The 23,846-nt window shown below is 36.1% G+C and overlaps 10 protein-coding genes across 10 annotated transcripts; 4 read left to right on the forward strand and 6 right to left on the reverse strand.

Annotated features, from left to right (window-relative positions):
- Positions 1-20: 20 nt before the first annotated feature.
- On the reverse strand, positions 21-1,715 carry MUK1 (guanine nucleotide exchange factor MUK1; the record flags this gene model as incomplete). The annotated part of the gene is made up of 1 exon (XM_071054018.1): positions 21-1,715. One exon carries the CDS (start codon positions 1,713-1,715, stop codon positions 21-23), a length of 1,695 nt encoding a protein of 564 aa, XP_070910430.1.
- A 505-nt stretch (positions 1,716-2,220) lies between these two features.
- RNJ42_03855 (uncharacterized protein) lies at positions 2,221-2,643 on the forward strand (the record flags this gene model as incomplete). Its single annotated transcript, XM_071054019.1, has 1 exon — positions 2,221-2,643. One exon carries the CDS (start codon positions 2,221-2,223, stop codon positions 2,641-2,643), a length of 423 nt encoding a protein of 140 aa, XP_070910431.1.
- An 82-nt stretch (positions 2,644-2,725) lies between these two features.
- UBP16 (putative ubiquitin-specific protease UBP16) lies at positions 2,726-4,138 on the reverse strand (the record flags this gene model as incomplete). The annotated part of the gene is made up of 1 exon (XM_071054020.1): positions 2,726-4,138. The coding sequence occupies one exon, from the start codon at positions 4,136-4,138 to the stop codon at positions 2,726-2,728; it is 1,413 nt and encodes a 470-aa protein (XP_070910432.1).
- A 326-nt stretch (positions 4,139-4,464) lies between these two features.
- YTA6 (putative AAA family ATPase YTA6) lies at positions 4,465-6,945 on the reverse strand (the record flags this gene model as incomplete). Its single annotated transcript, XM_071054021.1, has 1 exon — positions 4,465-6,945. The coding sequence occupies one exon, from the start codon at positions 6,943-6,945 to the stop codon at positions 4,465-4,467; it is 2,481 nt and encodes an 826-aa protein (XP_070910433.1).
- Positions 6,946-7,416: 471 nt separating this feature from the next.
- Positions 7,417-10,359, reverse strand: GCR1 (transcription regulator GCR1; the record flags this gene model as incomplete). Its single annotated transcript, XM_071054022.1, has 1 exon — positions 7,417-10,359. One exon carries the CDS (start codon positions 10,357-10,359, stop codon positions 7,417-7,419), a length of 2,943 nt encoding a protein of 980 aa, XP_070910434.1.
- A 1,618-nt stretch (positions 10,360-11,977) lies between these two features.
- On the reverse strand, positions 11,978-12,817 carry GPI2 (phosphatidylinositol N-acetylglucosaminyltransferase; the record flags this gene model as incomplete). Its single annotated transcript, XM_071054023.1, has 1 exon — positions 11,978-12,817. One exon carries the CDS (start codon positions 12,815-12,817, stop codon positions 11,978-11,980), a length of 840 nt encoding a protein of 279 aa, XP_070910435.1.
- A 353-nt stretch (positions 12,818-13,170) lies between these two features.
- Positions 13,171-14,181, forward strand: RNJ42_03860 (uncharacterized protein; the record flags this gene model as incomplete). The annotated part of the gene is made up of 1 exon (XM_071054024.1): positions 13,171-14,181. One exon carries the CDS (start codon positions 13,171-13,173, stop codon positions 14,179-14,181), a length of 1,011 nt encoding a protein of 336 aa, XP_070910436.1.
- A 1,175-nt stretch (positions 14,182-15,356) lies between these two features.
- PGI1 (glucose-6-phosphate isomerase) lies at positions 15,357-17,024 on the forward strand (the record flags this gene model as incomplete). Its single annotated transcript, XM_071054025.1, has 1 exon — positions 15,357-17,024. One exon carries the CDS (start codon positions 15,357-15,359, stop codon positions 17,022-17,024), a length of 1,668 nt encoding a protein of 555 aa, XP_070910437.1.
- A 569-nt stretch (positions 17,025-17,593) lies between these two features.
- Positions 17,594-18,457, reverse strand: RNJ42_03862 (class I SAM-dependent methyltransferase; the record flags this gene model as incomplete). The annotated part of the gene is made up of 1 exon (XM_071054026.1): positions 17,594-18,457. The coding sequence occupies one exon, from the start codon at positions 18,455-18,457 to the stop codon at positions 17,594-17,596; it is 864 nt and encodes a 287-aa protein (XP_070910438.1).
- Positions 18,458-20,650: 2,193 nt separating this feature from the next.
- On the forward strand, positions 20,651-21,367 carry ATP4 (F1F0 ATP synthase subunit 4; the record flags this gene model as incomplete). The annotated part of the gene is made up of 1 exon (XM_071054027.1): positions 20,651-21,367. One exon carries the CDS (start codon positions 20,651-20,653, stop codon positions 21,365-21,367), a length of 717 nt encoding a protein of 238 aa, XP_070910439.1.
- Between the last annotated feature and the right edge of the window lie 2,479 nt (positions 21,368-23,846).

The following is a 23,846-nucleotide window of genomic DNA, read 5'->3' on the forward strand; positions in this document are numbered from 1 at the left end:
CCAAAAAAATAAAATGTAGATTAACTGTCTTTTACCAGGTTTTTGTATATGTCAAAAACGTCTTTGAGCTCTGCAATAGTTAGATCGTCGAAGTTTTTCTCTCTATAACGTTTCCAATTGTTAGGATCTATTAAGTTATCAATAGAAGCTTGTGTTCTAATTTCAGGTTTTTTATCATTAACTATCTTATCAGTAATATTTGTTGTTTCATTTTTAACTATAATATCATTTTCAGATGGTGTAGGATATGTTTTAATACGCTCAATTATATTTTTTAACGACGAGTCGAACACACTCCGGAAACCTTCGTAAGAGCCTGCTCTAGTTACCTCCATTCTCTTTGGAAGTTCTGGGATATCATCAGCCATCTCCAATCCATGCCGACCTAAATCGGGCAATGTAACTTTTCTACTTAATGGTATTTTAAATATTTCACTTTCGCGTTCAGTTATCTTTTCCTGTATTTCTGTTGGGAAATCGTTCATCGTTAGGCCATCTACAAATAATAATGCCGCCTCAAGGTTTGTTATGGAGAACAGTTCATTATTTACCAGTTTTTTCTTGATCCTGAACAACCTCACAAACTCCATATTGAGAAAAATGTGCACTACGGGACATTTGATCACGTAATATATCAACAATGACAGGAAATCATCATTTGACATTTTTTTAGAGTGTTCCATTACTTCATACATCTTCAGAAGATACTGGCTCTTTTCAAAAGGAGCAATAGCTGTACGAGTAAAACTGCCGAGTATAATCTGTATTTCTGCTTTAGTGTCTGCGGTGTCAAAATTCTTATTTGTTTCAGGGATATCTAGAAAATCAACGAGATCAATGAGCCCTCTCTCGGAAAACTGGTAAAGGCAGTTGATTTTTTCATCTAGTAGTTTATCATACTCACCGAATTCAGGACTATTTCTGAAAAGGTTCGTTATATTGAATGACTCGGTTTGTGGTCTCTTAGTGGGTGACATTTTACCATTTGCATGCAAGTATGGGGCTGGTACCGAGGTTCCGACTTGCAATATCCTCCGGAAGAGCTCTCCCTCACATAAATCCTTGTATTTCTCAATTTTCAAGTTTATTATCTCATCTAGCTTCAACTGACGTTGGATCTCTTCAGGGGAGAGCATCTGAGTACAGTTATTGACGTTTGAATCATTACTCAGTATGGAGGACGACCTGCGGTTCCTCCTAACGGAAACATTCGTACTAGCACTACTACTTCTACTCCTGGAAAATAGACCTCCGATACCACTAGTCAATGTCTCCCTTGCGTTGAAAAATGTAGAGATACTACTACTAGAAGAGCTCATCTTGTTAGTTTGTAAGAAATGAAAACTCTGTTTGTCAAATCTTATATAAAACGCCTGGAACAGGCTAGAGAGCTGTGCCACAGATAATGGTCTCTCGTATTTCGGCTGCTTCAGATCATCGATAAACGCATCTATCATAGCAGATAACTCACTAGGTAACTTCTCCAAACTGTTTATCTCATCAATCTCCTCCTGGGTCAAGAGCTCTTTGCTGTCCCTATTCTCATCGTTATCGCCAGACTCCTGAGACCCACTCGAATTTGAATTCGTAGACGCAATACTACCTGACGCAGAGTGTACTTTATATGACTCCTTTATCGCCTGCGAAGGATCAAATCTAGGATTATTCATAGGCGGCGTGAAAAGATGGTTCATTTTATCTTCTTTAGCTCTCATCTCCTACACTTTTTGTTAACCCACACCCCTTAATATTGATCTTCCAATTTTACTTCTTTCCCTCTAAATGGAAATTCAAATTCTAACAACAATCCTCCAATACTAGTTCTATACTGACTAGTACCCACTGCAGTAGCTAACAACCGACTATATCAGGTTAAACTTCAATAACAGAAAACTTTAAGAAGGTTGTCTTTTAGCCTTTAAAAAGAGCTATTTTTAATATTTTTTACCAGAATGGGTCCTCTACGGCGTTTTAATGGTTTGGAAAAAAATATTGAAATAGTTGCGATGAGCTTCTAAAGTGATGAGCTTTTTATACAGTGATGAGTTTAGCTTTAGCTTTGTTATTGGGTAGGTTATAAGATAGTACAACTACAGCTATTACTACAGCTACTATTACCAATTACTACAACTACAACAACAACAACTACTACTACTACTACTACTACTACTACTACTACACCTTTAACAAAAACAGGCATAGGAAGGAAACAATACGTATATGGTTTATAAGGTTAGGAATGAGACTAAGAAACGCCCACACTCCCCAGATTTATATGCGATTGATCGATATAAACGGACCAAGTTGATAGAGGATTTGGAGAAGTTGTCTTTGAACGATAGTTCTCAGAAGATACAGGTTGTGGATCACAAGAAAGCAGAGAAATTGAATAAAGGTGATGAGACTTCGACATACGGTGAGACGCAGTGGGTTATTACACAGATTATGGACCAACTAAGGAGCGATGCAATGCAGGTAATTGTATGGTTTGATAGAGATGAATTGTTGTATTCCAAGTGGCTGACATGGTATAGAAGCAAGCTGTGGTATCAATGGGAGATACCTAATAATAACGATGTTGACATGATAATTGATGATACAGAAACAGACACGGATGCGATTATGGAGATCGACTCTGTCTAAACGGCATATATATATATATATATATATATAGATAAGGAAAAAAATAAAAATTTAGCTCTAGATAGTGATACTTATATTATTTTTATAGCTTTTCATAAATTAGGAGGTATGCAGACTTCTCCTCGTCCAACACATCAGCTAGTCTCTTTTCCCTTGTAGTAGCATCGGAAAGGAACCAAAATGGGAATTCCGTAATGGATTTCAGTTTACGTAGATTATTATTGCCTATAGTCATAGTGCCCGCACCAATCATAGTTGTCGTGTTTACTACCTTTTTAGTGGTCCTATCACGTTTTAATATAGGTTTACGTCTGTAGCATTGATAATGTCCGCTGTAATGATTTCCTGTGTGTTTAACAACACTTTTTAGCTGATAATTGACCTTGAGGTCACCTTGTCCATTGGCAATTAAGGTCTCTGGATATTTCACTTTGCAATTGTTCCTGGAGTAAACCATTCCATTATAGGTTGATCTCGAGAGATGGATGATGAGTGTTGATGGGGAACTGACAAATGTAGTCCTCTTGAATATGGTGGTTTTCATGGCATCCCGATTATAACCATATCTCGAATAAGTTTGGAAGAATGCCTCAAGTTGTGGTGAAATATCATCATTAATTTTAATACTTGTTAAGCGTGATTTCAGCTCTAACATTTCTTGCTTTAATGTCTCTGAGGTTCCTTTAAATTCATAACTTTCTTCAAGACTGATGATTGCTCTAGCATTACATACTAGGCACGAATAATCTGTAATAACATCACTTGAATTATTTAGTAGCAATTCTTCAAGTGTAATGAATTGTTTTTGTGGTAAGTGTGCTTCGAATATTGTAAATGTAGTACTTTTTGCCTTGGATATCCCTCGACACCGAGTACATGTAAATTCCTCGGAAACTGTTCCTTTATATGGTAACCCCTTTGATTCCAATATAGAGCAATATTGTAACTCAGTATCCAACCTTTCCAATAATATCTGTAAAAATTCATGAGCATCATTTTGTGATGAGGATAATCTAGATTGATATATATTTTCCATGGTTCTTGTTACCTCCGTTGTAGTAGTTGTATTTGGTGTATTTATCAGACTTTGAAGGCATCTGAGCAGCTTATAAAGAGCAACATGCAATCTTAAGTCATAGCTTGGTATGGAATTCTCCTGCAGTGACTCTTCATTGATGACCCCGTACATTACATTCAGATATCTTGACATATTCTCTGAGGATGAGAGAGCTTGTAATGCCGAGTTAACATAACAATAATTACCTTTATTAACTAATCCAGTTGTATATTTGTCGTCTCGATTAGAAACAGATCCCTGTATTCGCTTTCCTATAATAAAGTCCTTGATAGTGGGAAATAAAATATATCCTATAATGCTTCCAGCGAATCCAAATGTGAGCTGCCACCATTTGTTCTTTTTTAAACCATAACTTATGAGCTCAACCCATGATTTTAATGGTGATTTATCCCTGGTTAAGAAGGGAATCAATAACATAAATAGAGTATTATTCTGATTGATATGTTTTGGCAGTTTGTTATCAATAGCTGTAGCGAGTGTTTACCAATTTTAGCACAATTATATTTTATACGCGAGGATCAAAACACCTATTTTTCAATAATATAATGAAAATGATTAAATTTGTGATTAATTAATAACTTTTAAATATTAGATATTATAAATATGAAGTTCATTACCTTTTAAAAGATAAGTTATAGGAAATAATTAGGGATTAAAAAATTAAAATTGAGAAAACTACAATTTGATTGCAGCAGTAGAATGCCGTGAGGATGTGATAGAATTATCTGTCTGAGACGGATTTGCTAAACTCCCGTGCTACCATATTCGATAGCCCATTCTTCGAATTGTTTTAATGACTGGGGCGAAACACTCTTTTTCATAGTTAGTAATGCATTCTTGAAATCATTGAAAGTCACACCTCTTATCTTTTCGTTATCAACATCCATCAAGTTATCTCCTATCTCTCTAATTGGTTCCATAGCTGCTTCCTTTGCAAGTCCCGTTAGGTCAGATCCTGAGTAACCTTCAGTTAGTTTTGCAATCTCCTCATAATCAGGAATCGATAAATTATTGGGCTGCCTAGATAATAGCTTAGTGATATGCAAAAGTCTTGTTTCGTAATCTGGAAGTGGGATATATACCCTTCTTGAGAATCTCCTCCTTGCAGCTTCATCGATGGCCCAAGGAAGATTGGTAGCTGCGAGAACCAACACTCGATTATCTGACACGCCATCGGAGTGATCATTCTGTGCAATAGCATTAGAAAGAGCTGACCATTGTATCAAAACTTCAGTCTTAATTCTTCTTGAAGATTCATTTTCATTGTCGGACCTTGCAGTTAAAAGTGAATCGATCTCGTCAATAAATATGATAGATGGTGCCAGTCTCTTAGCTAGATAAAATAAAGCCCTTACAAGCTTTTCGGATTCTCCTAGATATTTAGACAGTAACGAGGAAGCGCTAATACTGAAGAAAACAGAGTTAGATTCTGTAGCAACAGCTTTTGCTATTAAAGTTTTACCTGTACCAGGTGGTCCAAATAGAAGCATTCCTCTGATGGGTTCCCTCAGGCCTTTGAAGAGATCAGGTCTTAAAAATGGGTATACAACTGCTTCTTTTAGTGAATTCTTAGCAGTACGTAGACCTGCAATATCATCCCAGTAGACCTTCTCATCGACGATCAATATGTCATCTAAGATATGTTCGCATGCACTTTGATCTACACCTTGTAATGTATCCATAACATGTTGAATTCTTTCGTCGGCATAAGTTGGCGTACTAGCCTTCTCCTTAGGCTGTTTTTTAGTACTGTTCGTATTTGTACCATTAGACTTCCTAATCGGCTGGTCTGCTAAAATGGGGGAGGAAGGTACACTTTGGGACTTTGATCTTCTTATCGCTTTAGCAAACTCATCTCTGGAGCTATTTGTGGGGGTTATCTGGGCTTTTCGAGGCCCTATTATATGAGCTCTGTTGATGACCGGCTTCTTATATTCATATTTTTTTCTTGATGGCGTAATTGTATGTACTTTAGGAGCAGAGGAATTCACTTTTTTAGCCATACTGGAAGCAGACCTTACTAGCTTTTTCCTTTCCTTTCCCTCAGGTTGAAATTGAGACCAAGCAGTTTGTGCAGCCTTCCCAATCCCATCTAGATACACAGGAGATTTAGATCGATAATGTTCCGGCTCTCTATTAGCAGAACCAATATCAACCGATCTCCTGGCGCCTGATCGTTCTAATCTTTCAATGGGTTTCTCAACAGGCTTATCTGTTGCAGTATTGATTTGAGGGAGAGGCTTTTTATTAGTAGTTTTAAGATTGTTCTTCGCATTTTCTCTTTCCTTTTCCTTTATAGCTTGAACCCTGAGTCTTTCTTTTTCAGCCATTTCTTTAAGCTTTTCCTTCTCCCTTTGAAGTTGTTGCTCCTTTTCTGCTCTAATCTTTGATTCTAGTATTTCTCTCTCTTTCCTTTCTTGTTCTTTATGAATTTCTATCTGTCGCTGGACTTCCCGCCTTAATCTCTCCTGTTCTCTGAGCTCTCTTTCCCTCTCTCTGGCTTGCCTCTCAAGTTCCTCCTGTCTTGCTATCTCTTGATCCCGAAGAGCCTTTTCTCTAGCGGCGATCTCTTCTCTTTCCCTCTCTAATTGCTCTAACTCTTTCCTCTTTAGTTCTTCTTCCTCTAGCTTCCCTGCTACTTCTAGATCAACCTGCTGCCTCACTCTCAACTCCATTAATCGTTTTCTCTGCTGCTCGAGCTCAAACTCCTTCATTTGCTCTTGCTCCTTCCGATCCTCCTCGATCTTAGCCCTAGTCATCATAATCTTCTCGGCCTCCTTAATAGCAGCTGCATCCTCAAGCTCCTCGGTCTTGAACCTCCGACTATTACGTCTCCAAAGCTTCGTTAGCGACCTCCCACTATCCTCCTTTGTTACATCGTTGATAACCTTTTGCGCATCTCTCCTAGCTATTCTAATGTCATACCCAAGCAGTTGGAAGTCTTCTAAACTCCTCTTGACAGGAGAATTCATCCCACTCGCAGCAGCCCCCTCATTAATCTTAAAACTCTTCTCGATCCGCTTCAAACCGTCATTCACATAAGCCAAAAGACTGTCTAACGCTTTATGCACCCTAGGTAATTCGTTCTTATTACGTGTTTCCAAACATCGATCCAACTCCAACCTCAGGTTCTTATACTGATCTCGAGCTATAGAATACAGTAACTTCAACGCCTGTTCCACCGATAACCCACTCGGTATCAAAAACTTATCTGGCCCTATCATGTATAATCTGTGCTACACTGTTCTTAGTCCAGTACAATAGACATATCAAACCAATAACCCACATCTTATATATGGATATCCCATAATTATGGATATCCCATAATGAATGCGGCCGTCCTCCATCGGTGCCCTTCCCCTTCGGCAGTAGACGGAAAAATAGGGACAAAAAAAAACAAATAGAAGGACAACATAGATCTGTGCGGGGGTTTCTGTGCTGAGGTAAACAAAATTGTAATTGATATCGGCCAAATTAGCAATAAACGATAACGCAAAAATGATTTACATTACATCAAAAAATTAAAAAGAAGCATATGAAGAAGCCTTATATGTTACTGTTGATAGTAATAGATTAAGAATAAGAGAATTTAGAATAATATATTATTTGAATTAAAAAAAAATAGTATAGGTATAACAAAAAAAAAAAAAAAAAAAAGAAAAAAAGAAAAAAAGAAGAAAACTTTTTTTAATCTATCAATTACCTGTATCTTCTTCCTCATTAGGTGTATCATTACTGTCGTTATTATCATCACTAGAGACTGAATTGTTTGTTGGTGAGCTTGGTTCCGAAACTTTTGGTTTCATTGTAGTTGGGTTTTCAAGAGGGTTATTGAAAGTCTGGTTAGCTATCATATTAGGTCTTTGGGAAGTTGGAAGTTCTTTGACTTCTACCACTTGCGTCTTTTCTGAAGGTCCGTGATGGCGCTTGCAATAGTGGATTTTCTCTTCCTCTGTCATTGCTCTCACTTGCCAGTTGTCGAAATTTTCAAATATACATATCTCTTTGTTTTCTTTGATCAATTTTCTGAAATATACTGAAAGCGAGTTTAACGTTAGAGCATTGTTAATTCTGAATCGCTCTAGGTCGCCGACAATTATTTTTCTGATGTTCTCACGAGGTTGGCCGGGTTTCGTAAACCTTCCCATTCGGATACCACGATCACATTCCGTTTCAATGTACTCAATGATAACCCTTCTCGTTGGAAAGAAGTGTGAATCATCACTCACCTTCCATCTACGGTAACCGTAATCCTCGATTAACTTCCTTATGGAGGGTTGACCATTCAATCCTATGTACCACTCTGCATACAAATCCCATATAGTTTTGTTATCTCTCGAAAGCTTATACTTGATTGGCGGTAGATGCTCTCTTGATTTACCAGATTTTCCTGATCTCTTTGGTTGTTCAGATTTCTTAGATTTCTCTGAACTCATGACACCAGTACTGCTATTGGCTCCCTCATCATCATCATCATCAGAAAGATTACCAGAATTCTGAGCATCATCTACAGTAATATCAACAGCCTCGTCATCATTCTTTGGTATATCGACTTGTTTATCCTCATCGATAGGATGGGATGATATATCTTGTGTAATCCCAATAGAAGAGTTCACATCAGGAGAAGGTGGTAAGCTAGTAGTAGATTCAGTCACAGGTAATGTCGGTCTTTCTGATAACTTTTTGAGAGCCCCTTGCTGCCTACGGTGGGCAATAGTTGTATCTACAGGTAAAATTGGGAGCTTTGCAGTTGTACCAGTTGGGGTATCTGGGTTATTCGTACCAAGGTTATCTTCTTTGGGCGGACTTTTATACGCTGGTAAATCGTTCAGGATTCGTGAGAAACTACCATCATTGATACTAGCAATATTATTACCGCCTGGCGACTGATACTGGGGAGGGTTCATGAAAAACTTCTTATCTATAGAGTTATTTCTGTTACTAGCTGGAGATCCCACTATATTTGTTCCTGTTAGGCCAATTGAGTTGACCCTTGGACTGGGCACAGATTTTGACAATAAAGAATCTAGCGCACTTTGAGAGGGAGTAAGTTTCTCCTCCAGTCTGTATCTCTTAGAATATGGTGAATCTGGCTGTAAATTCATTGATGGTGAAAATGGACTTGCGCCCCCTCCGGTACCAACATTCATTGGAACGTTACTTGCATTCGTTACTCCACTTCCATGGTTAGCATTAGGGAAAGGTAATTTCCTCTTCTGGTTATTATCAATGTTATTTTGATAAGAGCTTCCATTAGAATTAAATGTGCCAATTGGAGCTAACTGAAGGTAGTCCGATTTTTGGTGTTGAAGGGATTCATCCACTGATTGAACAAAATTATTCAAAGTTTGAGAATTTAGACCTGCACGCTCGTACAAGGAGCCCGTCGCATTTTCTATATTGGTGCCTAGCTTAGTATTACCTTCAGCACGGGTGGAAGAGGAGCCACTCACCATTTGTCGTTGAAGTTGTAAAATCTGCTGACACATTGTAGTAACAGATGTCAAATCGGTTTTCAGCTGGGTTATCTCTTGACTGAGTCTTATGTTTTCAGTCGTTAGTTTTTTAGATAAAGAAGCAAATTGATTTTCCATCAATTTTTCAAGCAATTTCCTATTAGCTTCGCTATTTCCGTCTCCAATGGCATTTGATAGTGCTTCCATATCTGGGTCATAGTTTTTGGCTTTCATACCATCATTGGCATCTATATTGTTATAGGCCGAGACTTCTGTATCAGCTTTAAACTGTTCGTTTTCGAATAACTCAGGGATGAATTTATTCATGAACTCAACTATATTCGGTAACAACATACTGTGCTGGCTTAAATATCTTAAATCCTGTATGACTACTTTACCCATGAATTCAAATAATTCGCACAAAGAAAATAGTTTGTAATTAGTTCTATCAATAAGCAACATATCTTGTTTGAGCGAAGGTAACCAAGGGAAAACCAAGGCTGTCATGTCGTTTGTTGGTTCGAATATATCTGATCTGAGAAGTTTATTACCAGATTGTCGTTGCTGTTGTTGTTCTTGTTGTGCAATAACATCTGTTGATGGCATAGCACTGGGGTCTATAAAATTCGAATCAAGTAACGATATTAAATGATAGTTGTGGATGGTGATTGGCGGGTTTGGATGGCTCCATCTTATCACGAAGTAAATTGACAATGCGAAGATAGGACACCTTGATATATCTTGATTTCGAGTAACTGTATTGAAGTATTGGTATGGTTGTATTGAAGTTGACTCGTTCAGTTTCCTAAGCGTTAAAGAGTCAGGGTATGTCTGATCCACAATCAAATCCACCAGTTTCAGGGATGCCAAGTCGTTTATTCCGGCTCTGAAATATGTCTGTAGAATGAATTGTGAGATTGCATAAAAATTAGTTGTGGTATTCGCAGAGCTTATGTTTGATGATTCTTCCTGTTTTAATATAAGATTTTTAAGCATGTTAGTATCATCTTTATTCGTCGTAGCTGTTGCCGGGTAATAATGTATCGTTTTCCTTCTATCGCCATCATTCAGTTGACTCCATTTTCCTTCAGGTAAAGTTCTTGGTAAATCTTTAGGTGTATCCTTTGTATTATTATCATCCTTCTCTTTTATAGGTCTTTGTGATATTCCAAAAAAGTTCATAATCCTATCATTTAAAAACAAATAAATTCTTGTTCTTTGCCTTGTCTATAATATAAAATTTTATAATTTTCCTTTATAATTATTCTTTTTGGTTTTTTTTTTATTTTTTATTTTTTTTGTTTCTTTAAAATTTAATATTTATTTTTTCTTTCTTTCTTTATTATTACTTTAGTATTGTTAATCTTTCAGTATTAGTATTATTTACAGTAAATTATGCATTGTATCATGTATATTTTTTTGTTATTGTTTTTTATTCAATTTACCCTTTTCAATAAAAAAATATAAAAGAATAAACGCCAATTAGAAATAAAAAAATCCAGTTCTTAGTTTTAAATTAAATGAATTGAGTAGGATATATGACTTTAATAATCAGTTAAATTTATTATTATTATTATAATTATTATTGTTATTATTATTGGTTCAAATCAAGTTATATTTCCTTTTATTATTCAAGAATTAAAAAAAAAAAAAAAAAAAAAATTAAAATTAAAATTAAAAGAAAGAAAAGAAATTTAATGTGGAGTTAGGAAGTCAATTAGGTTAGCGGTAATCCAATGAAAACGGAAGAAATAATAAAATAACATACCATTTGTAAGAATTCTTTTAGTAATTATAAGCTTTTTCTTTCTTACTTCTACCTTACTTGCTTATCTTAAGTCTATTTTCTCTGACTATATTCAAATAGTCACGTGTAGAATATAAGTTGAAATACAAGGCAGTCGCGAGACGTCTCACACTGTTTAATTTTTTTGGGCAGCTTTTGAAGTTATTTTAAGGGTTTGGGTCGCGAGACGTCCTTTTTTTCCTTTGAGTTAGTGTGAAGTAGAGTTATCACCTACTGTTCAAGTGCAGCGGAGGTTAGTAGCGCAGTGAAAAATGTAAAATGACGTCAAAATTATTTTGGGAAAAAGGTGCGCGGTTAAAAAAAAACTTTTATAAGCGTTTCTATTCTTCTATTCCTAGTATCTCTATTTCAGTAGATACTTTGTACGGGGTATTCTTTCTTTGTACTTCTGGATTACCCTTTAACAGTATAATTCGGGAAGCTTAACTAAAAGATCAAAAAAAAAATTTGAATGGGAGATGTGAAAGAAGAAAAAATGGGAAAACAGGAATCCCGGCTTCCTGAAAATGATTTTTGCTTCTCTTTTTATACTCAAAAAAAAAAAAAAAAGCTAAAAATCAAAGAAAGAAAAAAAAATTATCGTAAAAGGCACGAACAACAAGAAATATACTCCAAATAGAAATTGAGGATATAAGTTGTACATTTCTAAGTACAACAAGTCTAAAATTAATTATCACACCCACAACGACTGAATCAATTTATTCTTGAGTGGTGGTGGGGGAGCCCAGGAACGGGATTCCACTATGCCAAAAAAAAAAAATATTAAACAAATCCACTCCGATTTAGTCTTCCTCTCTTTCTGAACAAAGGGTGAGAAAAAAAACTAGAAACGATAAAAATGGGAATCCCAAAATCGAGGAGGGTAATGGAGACCAAAATATGGGAGGGTAATGAGCGCAGATCACATGATCTGCAATCAAAACAAAACCAAAATCAATATATGATGATCAGTATCACTGTTTTTAAGTAACCCTTTGACTGTGGAATAGATAGCTATCTGTCCAGGATTGGTTTTGCTGGATCCCATACTGACAGCAGGGAGTTATCATAACGGTGGTAGTGTAGTTTCCAATATATGAACCATTTGGGGAATAATACTTGGAATGCTGTTGCGATGATCAGTGTTGAAATCATGTAGTTTATGCCCAGAGTAGTTGTTACAAACGTATAGACCACGATATGAGATGTTAGCGAGTATACAATATTATGCGGTGAAACCAATGTTGGTAAGATAATGTTGACCTCGACGCAGAGCAACATGAAGCAGAATACCTGCGTAGTTGTTGAGAGACGGGACGCCAGTACTGCCACGTTAGCCAGTAGTATATTAGTAGACAGGTTAGTTGGGATGTTGCCGTGTTTCTTTGAAGACGAGTTGACGTATAAATAAGAAACGGAGAGCCAGAAGGACAACGTCCAGATGGAGTCCGACGCTGAACTCCTCGATAGCGATTTAATCACCGGGGAAAGTATGAGCATAGTGAATGTAATTAATATCGCCGATTTCAACGTTATTAAATTGTTCTTCTCTTGGCTTTTATAGAGGATACACCCAGTGATAATTGCGGTCATCACAATACTCGGTGGAAGCGGGTCATACTCATAGTAATATAAGTAACAAAAAATCAAATATACAAAGGAGGTGTTCAGCACCAGATGATAGAATCCCAGGAAATCTTTTCGTATCTTCTGTCTGTCCACAGACTGCTTATTCGCATTGTTATACTTGCTGGCGTTTAACTCATCTAAAAACTTGAAGAAGTCTTTATCTGTGTACGTATCAGGAAAGTCCTGCTTCATCCATAATTTCCTATGCCATTGTTTCTCCTTCATCTCCTTATTAGTATTCACTTCTCAGTTGTCTATAGTACAATCTGTTGTTGCAATGAATAGTTTTTTATACTGCTTATATTCATAAATGTTTTTTCCTTTCTTTGTATTATGCTCTCGGCCCTGTAGTGATGATGAAAAAATATATATATATAAAATTATAAGACGGCCGATGACTGTGATTTACTTCTTTAAGAAAGATATTAAAAAACAATAAGAGAAGGCAAGCACAAAGTGAAGCCGGCTTCATTTCCTTATTTTTTATAGATTTGAGTACATTTGAATATTAATAAGACCAGCATATCCGATTGGAGACTTGAACAAAAAACTGAAAATATATATAAACCAGATAGTAGATGGGGGGAATGGATGATTATGATGAGTTAGATAAGCTTGAGAAGGTCAGCTCTGTACGTCGGCAATCAGAGGCTACTCAGATGCCATCATTTTTGATAGACGAAGAGTTTGGTGATCCAGAACCCGAATCAGAGCAAGATACCGAGCTAGAGCAAGATTTCCTGGACTTGGAAGAAGCCAATAATCAGGATAATTCATTGATGTTTATGGTCCCAAGGACTCTGCCACAATCTAAGATATCTCAGCATTTACAGAGTATAAGGCTGCGAAGTGGGATAGATGATAGTAAAACTGATAATAGCTCGCGGCCTAATTTGGGTCGATATTCGGGTAGAAGTAGTTTAATAAGGACGAGCAACCAGATGCTTCCGACACTTGGTGGTGGTAACAACTCCAACTCTAATAATATCACTAACGTTAACAATGGTAATACCAATATGAATAATAACAACGACCTCCTAGGCGCCAACCTTCTGCAACGAGAGGATACATTATCGACATGGCAGCGATCGCCAAACTCCAGGCTGCTTAGAGCGTCAACGTACCCAGAAACCGAGGAAGAACAGAAACAGTCACAGCTCCTGCACGATCGCGAAAGTTACAAACTCGTAGTGCCGCCAAACGTGGACAGCCAGGAGAGACTATGGCAGGAAGTCGCAAACTTGGATCAGATCAAAAGGTTTTCACGTGACTTAAAGTTTGCAACAAGTATGTTCCCACAGGGGTTCGAAGAGAACCTTGGTGAGCTGAAGAAATTACAGAACAACTTAGTGCACGAGCTACGTAACTACAACGCGGAGCTTGAAGAACAAGAGCGGATTGACATTGCCAAACAAGCTGCGGCAGATATCTTAACATTTACACCACCTGATTCTCTCCATAACAACAGTACCGACTCTCTCCTTAAGAGCAGTAGTGCTATCAGACTTGGTGGCTTTGGTAGTAGTACTAACCTGAAAGCAGAAAAGTATCTAAGAGAGCTATTCGAGAAGATCAAAGAGATGGGTTAGCAACTAATATCCCAAAACCCCTGATAGAGTACGTTTATAAAAACCCCTATATATTCAATTGGCATAAGTTTATGTAAGAATACTAACTGAAAATTAAAAAAAAAAGGGTGAAATATAAAAAAAAAAACTCCTATTTTCCCAATTGAAAATCCCTTTTTTTTTTGTGATCTAGTTATTTTAAATCATTATTTTATCTTTTTTTTGTTTTGATTTATTTCTATGATATAGAATTGGATTTGGGTATGTGGGGACTACGTATATGTTTTGAGCATGTGTGTACCTTTTTTTAACGTTTGTGTCCAATATTCTAACTTAGAAGATCAAAGAACCCTGCTCTCCTTTTTTTTTTCTTTAGTAGCTTCATCTTTTTGTTACTATATTACTATGGTAAGTCGTTAATCTCTCAATGCCTGAAAGAATTATATACACATCTTTTTTTCAGGTCCAACGCATCTTCTTCTCGTACTTCTTAGTACTTCTTAGTTCTACTGCTGAATACTACTCTCTACTCTTCTATTCTCTCTTTCTACCACTACGCCCACTGCCACACCCAAACGCAGTCTCGTGGCATTTTTAGTATGATTTTTTTTTATCTCCCCTCCCACTAATTGCATCTTACAAAAGAATTAAGGTATTTTCTACGTAGAAGAAGAAGAAACTAGATATATTTTTCGAATTACGTCAAAACAATGAGAGAGTGAGAGATGGAAATGGGAAGACAATTAAGTGTTGGTGTAGGAAAGTCCCTTTTCTATTTTACATTTCAATACTTCTACTTCTTTTTCTCACTATCTCCCTATTTTTATTTTATTTCCCTCCTTATTTTTTCTTCTGATTTGGTTTATACATACCTATCACCATATGAATTGTTGTTTGACCTTGGTGGAAAGAAATAAAATATCAGAATGAAATTTAAAAAAATTTTCCTAAGGATAAAACTATATTAATAGACGATCTTTAAACTTCCTATTTTACTGCCCTTTATCACTCTCTCACTCTCTCTCTATCTTCTTCCTTTCTTGCTTTCTTCCTTTTTTTTTTCACTTACCTTTAGATATTTCTTATTATCTCTTTTCATTTATATTTATTCTTTCAATTCTTTTCTTTCACTTAAAAGATAACCAAGGTTTTATAGAATTTAAAACATTTATCACCTTATATATCCAATTGAAACAATGGCTTCCTCAAACACTTACTCCAACTTCAAGTTGGCCACTGAATTGCCAGCCTGGGCTAAGTTGCAAAAATTGTACGATGCTCAAGGTAAGTCCTTGAACGTCAAGGAAGAATTCCAAAAGGACTCTGCTCGTTTCAGCAAGTTGTCTAAGACCTTCACTAACTACGATGGCTCTAACATCATGTTCGACTTCTCCAAGAACTTGGTTAACGACGAAATCTTGGCTGCCTTGATCGAATTGGCCAAGGAAGCTAACGTTACTGGTTTGAGAGATGCTATGTTCGCTGGTGAGCACATCAACTTCACTGAAGACCGTGCCGTCTACCACGTTGCCCTAAGAAACAGAGCCAACAAGGAGATGAAGGTTGACGGTGTCAACGTCGCCCCAGAGGTCGACGCTGTCCTACAACACATGAAGGAATTCAGTGAACAAGTCCGTTCTGGTGAATGGAAGGGTTACACCGGTAAGAGAATCACTGACGTTGTTAACATCGGTATCGGTGGTTCCGATTTGGGTCCAGTTATGGTTACCGAAGCCTTGAAGCACTACGCTGATGTCTTGAAGGTCCACTTCGTCTCCAACATTGACGGTACTCACATTGCTGAAGTCTTGAAGATCGTTGACCCAGAAACTACCTTGTTCTTGGTCGCTTCTAAGACTTTCACCACCGCTGAAACCATCACCAACGCTACCACTGCCAAGAACTGGTTCTTGTCTAAGTCTGGTAACGACACCTCTAACGTCGCTAAGCATTTCGCTGCTTTGTCTACTAACGAAACTGAAGTTGCTAAGTTCGGTATCGACACCAAGAACATGTTCGGTTTCGAAAACTGGGTCGGTGGTCGTTACTCCGTCTGGTCCGCTATCGGTTTGTCCGTTGCTTTGTACATTGGTTTCGACAACTTCGATGCTTTCTTGAAGGGTGCTGAAGCTGTTGACAAGCACTTCACCGAAACCCCATTGGAAGACAACATTCCATTGTTGGGTGGTCTATTGTCTGTCTGGTACAACAACTTCTTCGGTGCTCAAACCCACTTGGTTGCTCCATTCGACCAATACTTGCACAGATTCCCAGCTTACTTGCAACAATTGTCTATGGAATCCAACGGTAAGTCCGTCACCAGAGGTAACGTTTTCTCTACCTACTCTACCGGTTCTATTTTGTTCGGTGAGCCAGCCACTAACGCTCAACACTCCTTCTTCCAATTGGTCCACCAAGGTACCAAGTTGATCCCATCTGATTTCATCTTGGCTGCTCAATCCCACAACCCAGTTGAAGGTAACCTACACCAAAGGATGTTGGCTTCCAACTTCTTTGCTCAATCCGAAGCTTTGATGGTCGGTAAGGATGAAGCTCAAGTTAAGTCCGAAGGTGCTACTGGTGGTTTGGTCCCACACAAGATCTTCTCTGGTAACAGACCAACTACTTCCATCTTGGCTCAAAAGATCACCCCAGCTGCTTTGGGTTCTTTGATTGCTTACTACGAACACGTTACCTTCACTGAAGGTGCCATCTGGAACATCAACTCCTTCGACCAATGGGGTGTTGAATTGGGTAAGGTCTTGGCTAAGGTCATCGGTAAGGAATTGGACAACTCTGACAAGATTTCTGCCCACGATGGTTCTACCAACGGTTTGATCAACCAATTCAAGGAATGGATGTAAAAAAAAGTATAAACTAAGAATAAAACATAATTTTTTTATATGGAGCTTCGTTGCTCATGTTCTGGTGGAACTTTCTTTTTATTCATGTTTATATCAAGAATGAAGGTAATGTAAAGGAGGATAGTTGCCATATATATTAGATATATAGGTATATATACAGTTTCAACCTTTCTATAATGTATGACGATAAAGTTTAAAGAAACTAATTTATACTACAATCAATTAGAACTCGGATGATTTGGCAATTAGTGCATGATCATCTTGGGATTAAACTTAACTCTATTACAACAATGGTGGTAGGTGTTGGGTTTCAATTCAAGCCGTTTAACATATGGAGGGTTGGCCGAGTGGTCTAAGGCGGCAGACTTAAGATCTGTTGGACGGTTGTCCGCGCGAGTTCGAACCTCGCATCCTTCACTATTTTTTTTCCTCATTAATGATATAATTTTATCCTTTTTTAATGTTTAGGGCAGGACCATCGAATATTACGTAAAAAATAAAATGATGATTCAGTGAAATAAATAATATTGATTAAGGTAAAAAATTACACATAACTAGAATAATAATTTTTAAACTGCTCTTGCAAATGTATAAAAAGTAGTCCACGAGATATGAATAACACTGTTCTTACTCAACGCTTTATCATATAAAAATGAAGTTATCTCCTCAATGATATCCTTTTTATTCTGATTTTTTGGATCATTCTTCCATTTATAGTAAATGCCCCACGAGGATAAGTAATCAGCAAAGCCTTGAACAGTCATTTCACATTTCATTTGCAAAGGACACTTATCGTAGTTAGAATCACGAGGATCGAAAACTTTGACTTCAATATCCTTAAAATGAGAAAGGTTCAACTTGATACCTTGATAGTAATCACCAATAATCTCATTTGCTGGCAATTCCCAATATGGCGCTAACTTATCTGGGGAAAATAAGAAGTCAATAAGTTGTTGATCCATATCAGGGTACTCACAGACTATTGGGTTCAAGTAACCCCAGTAGGCAAGCGTACCTCCACTCCTTAGGTTTATAGCAACTTGTTCTTGAAATTTTTCAATATCAAAATACTGAATGGCCTCTGCAGAGACTACTAAATCAACGTTTTTATTATTAGCACGATCACCTAAAAATGAGAAATCACCACCGCCAGCGACAAAGAACTTGATATTTTCGCAACCGTTCCTAGCAGCCACTGAATTAGCCTCATTCACCATTACTGGAGACACATCAGTTCCGATGATCTCAGGTACATTATTGAAATGCCTGCGCATCTGAATAGTAGCTGTACCTGGACCACATCCTTGATCAACTATGAGTTTTAACTGACCTTGATGATAGGATTCCAAGTGAGCATAGAACTCTAGAGGATACTGAGGTCTATTCTTACTATAATTTTCGGAATCAAAATTCTTAGACGAGAAAGAAGACATTATTACAAGAGTTCTTTTTTACAGTATATATATATAAGAGATTAAGAAGAAAAGTACCGAATTCCTTAAAGTCTCAACTTCTTTGAGTTAATTTTTATAGTACTTTAAAATTAAGCTGTAGCTTGTTTATTCCTTAAAAAATTCATAAGATATAATTCTAAACCACAAGCTATAAGAGGAATTAATTTTTGGATAGGATTAGAAACATCTCGCTTCTTATATATTACAGTTTTTTAACCAGGTAGTCGGGTGAAATGTAACATCAGGTGATTAACGTCTAGCTGCACAAGTATATAACACAACCGAACACCTAGTATAGCAATCTTTTTTCTACAGTTGTTTCTATGCTGCTAGGGTAAGGGATACTGAGTATATTTATATACTCTGTAAGAAATACAATAAAATACAGACACTATTCTGTCACATCCCACTTGTTAAGGTCGATATATTATTTGGATATTCACACCCTTTCGGTTGCGGCCATATCCACAAGAAAGCACCGTTTCCCGTCCGATCAACTGTAGTTAAGCTTGTGAGAGCCTGACCGAGTAGTGTAGTGGGTGACCATACGCGAAACTCAGGTGCTGCAATCTCTTTTTTTTTTAAATTTTTGATAGTAAAGTTTGAGAAGTAATTATGAACGGAAATAGTGGCGTGTTATTACCGTATAGAAAACAAAAACTGTCTTTTTATAGTATTAGGTCAGAAGTAGTGCAAGCATAAAGAGATTAATATTTACCAGGTATTGTAACGTAATGAATTATCCATCGTGATATTGTCCACACATGCCATCTCTAGTAGTTTAAAAATAATACATTTAAAAATGCGAAAAAGAAATCATTGTTATATATTTACGTATGACTGTAGTAAAACAAATAAAAACTTGCTTTACGTAGTGTAGTAAGGAACTTCAATAAAGTTATTAAATCTGAATTATAAGAAAACCTTTTATATGCTAACCCTCAGATAAAGAAAAAATTAGATCAAGGAATTCACAATATTTATGGCTCGGCGGTTATTATATATGGCATGTATGCTCGGTAAATATCTGTGAATTTGATTTCCAATAGCCTATTAATGTTTCTGTTTTGATATATACGTACTAAAGACTTAGTGTTATTAATCGTCAAAAACTTGGCTACAGTTTAGATATGATACGAGAACAAAAACGATCACGTGCATCATTATTATCAGTATACCCAGCAGTAAGAAGAAGTTCTCATAAGTATTATTCAGAAAGTACTTTCTATTGTATATGATTCCATAACCTGTTTCGACCAAAGGTGTTCTGAAATCACCTTTTAAATCGAATGCAGCATCATGCATTTAAGAATTTATCTTTACTCCATTATTGTTTTCCAAACACTAAATATCACATTAAATAGTCATGATGTTTTAAAGTGATTTGCAGAGATTACTCAATCCAGTTTTATTCCTGTTCTGTATCTATTCTTGTCTTTTTTTGTTTATTTATATATAATTAGAGCTTCATACCTACTATGTAAACCCATGAAACAATTACAAGATCAAATCAATATTAAAGACAAGCTGATATATATTCTATCACAAGTTCTTATCAGCCATTTGGCACCCGAGTAATCTTATTTTTTAATCATAGTCTAATGAACATATCCATGAAGAACAAGATAACTCAGTGATAATCGTCTAACTACAAAGAATTTCGAACTGATATTAATACCATGTAACTACATAGTACAATGCTTTCAACTCGGTATCATTAGTGCAATTTTAGACGCCGCTTTAACCTAATGAATCTCTTAACCAATCATTTTGAAGGACACAATCAATCAGGGTAACTTTCCATATTATTTTTCGTTTTTTCTTGTTTTCTTCCGGTCATTCCTCTGGATTTTCCTTATTGTTGGGTGGAAGAGGGAGCGGATTCTGTGTAATAGGCCAAAAACCTATATCCTCCTTAGGTTTAAGGATTTTATGTATAATGAAGAGTTTGACTTTCTAGCATATCTGTACTAATTGACTCTATCTTCTATTAAGCAACTAAAGGAACTTCTTTTTTTTTTTTCCCAACTTTTTGTTTGAATTGTTTAAAGATCGGAAAGAACAGCTGAGAGAATTATACCACAAAAAACATAAGAGTCTTTTTTTCTCCAGAAGTAACCAATCGTTGATATATTCACATTTTATAGCCAACTAGAAGATATTCCATTCATAATGTTACGTGCGATTTCCATGAGAACTGCCTCTAGAGCAGCTTTGTCTCAATCTATGCGCTCCGCCAGATTAACTCCGGTGCTAAGTATGCGTTACAACTCTACTAAGACTCCAGATGCCAAGAGCAAAGCTGCCTCTCTGATCGATGCCTTACCAGGTAATACAGTGTTAACTAAAACTGGTATCTTGGGTACTTCTGCTGCTGCTATCATTTACGGTATTTCCAACCAACTATATGTCATCAACGATGAAAGTATTCTATTGTTGATTTTCCTAGGTTTCTCCGGTTTAGTTGCCAAGTTTTTGGCTCCAATGTACAAAGATTTTGCTGACTCTAGAATTAAGAAGATTGGTGACATTTTGAACTCCTCAAGAGTAAGACACGTCGACGCCGTAAAGGACAGAATCGAATCGGTCTCTGAACTACAAAATGTTTCTGAAACAACTAAGGTCTTGTTCGATGTCTCCAAGGAGACTGTTGAATTGGAAGCTAAGGCTTTCGAACTAAAGCAACAGGTTGAATTGGCTCATGAAGCCAAATCTGTTTTGGATTCTTGGGTTAGATACGAGGCATCTCTACGTCAATTACAACAAAAGCAGTTAGCTGAGGCAATCATCTCTAAAGTTGAGAATGAATTGACTAACCCTAAGTTCCAAGACAAAATCCTACAACAATCTATTACCGAAGTTGAACAGGTTTTGGCCAACATTAAATAAGCCAATATGAGCCAATAATTACAACAACAACACCACCAACAACAAAATTACTCCTAATATCATCCAACTTGTAAAAAAGAAATTAAAGAAGGTGAAGATCAATGTACTTCCACTATATTTTAATTTCCTTTATTAACCGTCCATCCCATTGAACAAAATTCCAATCTCCCCGATGTTTTTTTCTTCTGAATCTTGAATCACAAATGACTCGATCCTGTTGATATATAAGTTTGATCAGTATATTTGTGGATAATTTGATATATATTCATATTCCCAAATCTAAAATAAAAAAAACTAAAAAAGAATTAAAAACCTTGAAGGGAAATCAAGCAAGAAAATATTCCTTATTATAAAATGATCAGGTCCATATGATGAATCTACAGTATTGTGATTTGGCAAGTGATAGAAATAAAATTTGAATTCGAATGTATAAAGTAATTCCAAACGCATTTATTATTTTATTTCTTACTTTCACCGATCATTATTGTCAGGGATATTATGGTAAATATTTTTTTATTTTATTTTATTCTATTATATTTCATCTAAACAAGTAGCTCACTTACCGATATACTGCATCGAGTATATAGCACATATAAATAAGTACTAGTATTCCAAAAAAAAATCAAAAACTCCATTTTAATAAAATTTAAGTGTGCCGTTTAAACAGTAATCTTATCATCATTATATTAAAAAGTCGTGAATTAATCACCATATGATATTTTTCTTACTGAAGATATGTTGAGTGTATTACATAACAAAGCTAAAAGAAAGGCCAATTTAACTCAACTCAACTTAACAATAAAATTCCAGTTTTATCTTTAGTATCTAATGTACAAATGAATTTATATAGTTCTATGGATTTTTATCTATCATGACATCATTTACTCTTCGTCAGCGGCCTCTTCTTCTTCACCGCCTTCAGAGCTCTTGTTACCAGCGTTCTTTCTAGCAACTCTACCTGGTCTAGCACCACCGAATGGAGATGTTGGGGCGAAGTCAATGTGCTTCTCAGAGTCCAATCTAACCATGAAAGATGGGATGTTAACGATCTGCTTACCAACAGCAATGTGTCTTTGAGTAATCAAGACTCTAGCGTGGTGGACAGACTTGGCCAAACCCAACTTGTAAACTTGGGTTTGCAATCTTCTTTCCAAGAAATCTTCGACCTTCAAAGCTAAAACGTAATCCAGCTTCTTCTTGTCTTCTGACAAGACACCGATTCTCACCAATCTTCTGATCAAAGCATTACCTTCGAAAAGTCTCTTTGGGTCCTTTTCGTCACGAGTCAACAAGTCTCTGGCGGCTCTTCTGATCTTAGACAACTGGAAAGAAATTCTGTAGATCTCTCTCTTGTTCTTCAAACCGAATTCACCAGCAAGCTTCAATTCAGCATCCAAACGAGAAGATTCGTAAGGTCTCTTTGGAGTAGAGTAAGTCTTAGAGTAAGTTCTTGGGGCTCCTATACTTAATAATTCGAAATTAAAAAAAAAAAAATATTAATCATTCAATTTTAGCAATTGAATTAGAATTTTTTTTTTAAAATTTATCAAGACAATGTTAGTTTATTACATATTCCAAAAAAAATATTAAATATTATCTTTCAAGAGAGGTGGGAAGAATAGTAATACTAGGTTACATTACATCTCCCATTTTTACATTCGGTTTACTCCTACAAATACTTTCTTTCTATTCAAACAAAAAATATATATAGTCAATTTTATATTGACTATCATAGTTCAGCACTTCTAGATAATATATTTTCTTCTCCCAAGAGAAGAAAAATTATAATCTTATCATAAAAAAAACAAAACTTGACCTGAAGTGTCGGGGATTCAGTGCCAAGGTTATTTTTGTTTTATTTTGATTCTATTCCCTATAGGGAATAGAAATAGAAGTGTTTTCAATTTTGTGTTTGATTTTGTAATATAGAAAGAAAATATATGGAGGACCCGAAACCTCTCTTTCCATTAAGGAAAGATTAATCTCAAACTGTTTAATTAAAAAAAAACTAAAAGCAGTTATGTTGATTAAATATTTTTTGCTTAATTTGATAAAGTTAGAAGAAATAATTGTTAGAACATACTTGGCATTGTATATGAGTTATCTGTTAATGTTTTTTGCTTTTGGGGGTTGCTTATTCTCGAAATTAATCTTTATTATGAAAAAAATGTACAATACCTGATATAACAATTAACAGTTAATGTAAGTTTTCATATTATTATTATTTTTTTTTTTTTTCAAAGACACAGAAATTTGAAAAAGTTGCTTGCCCCTCCCAAAAAGGAAACAATAAAAACTAAGATAAGATATTGGAGGTAAGGGTGTAAGGATAGTCACATATTTCAATTTCTTTTGTGTATCCAAAAATTTCGCGGTTGCTTACACCCAACAAGATAATATAGTACGATATGCTTTTGCCCTCTTTTTTTTTTTAATTTTTTTTTTGTTCTCTGCCAATGACATGATCCAATATCTGTAA

Source organism: Nakaseomyces bracarensis (assembly GCF_045282275.1).
Source record: "Nakaseomyces bracarensis strain CBM3 chromosome Unknown Scaff12_0, whole genome shotgun sequence".
NCBI lineage: Eukaryota > Fungi > Ascomycota > Saccharomycetes > Saccharomycetales > Saccharomycetaceae > Nakaseomyces > Nakaseomyces bracarensis.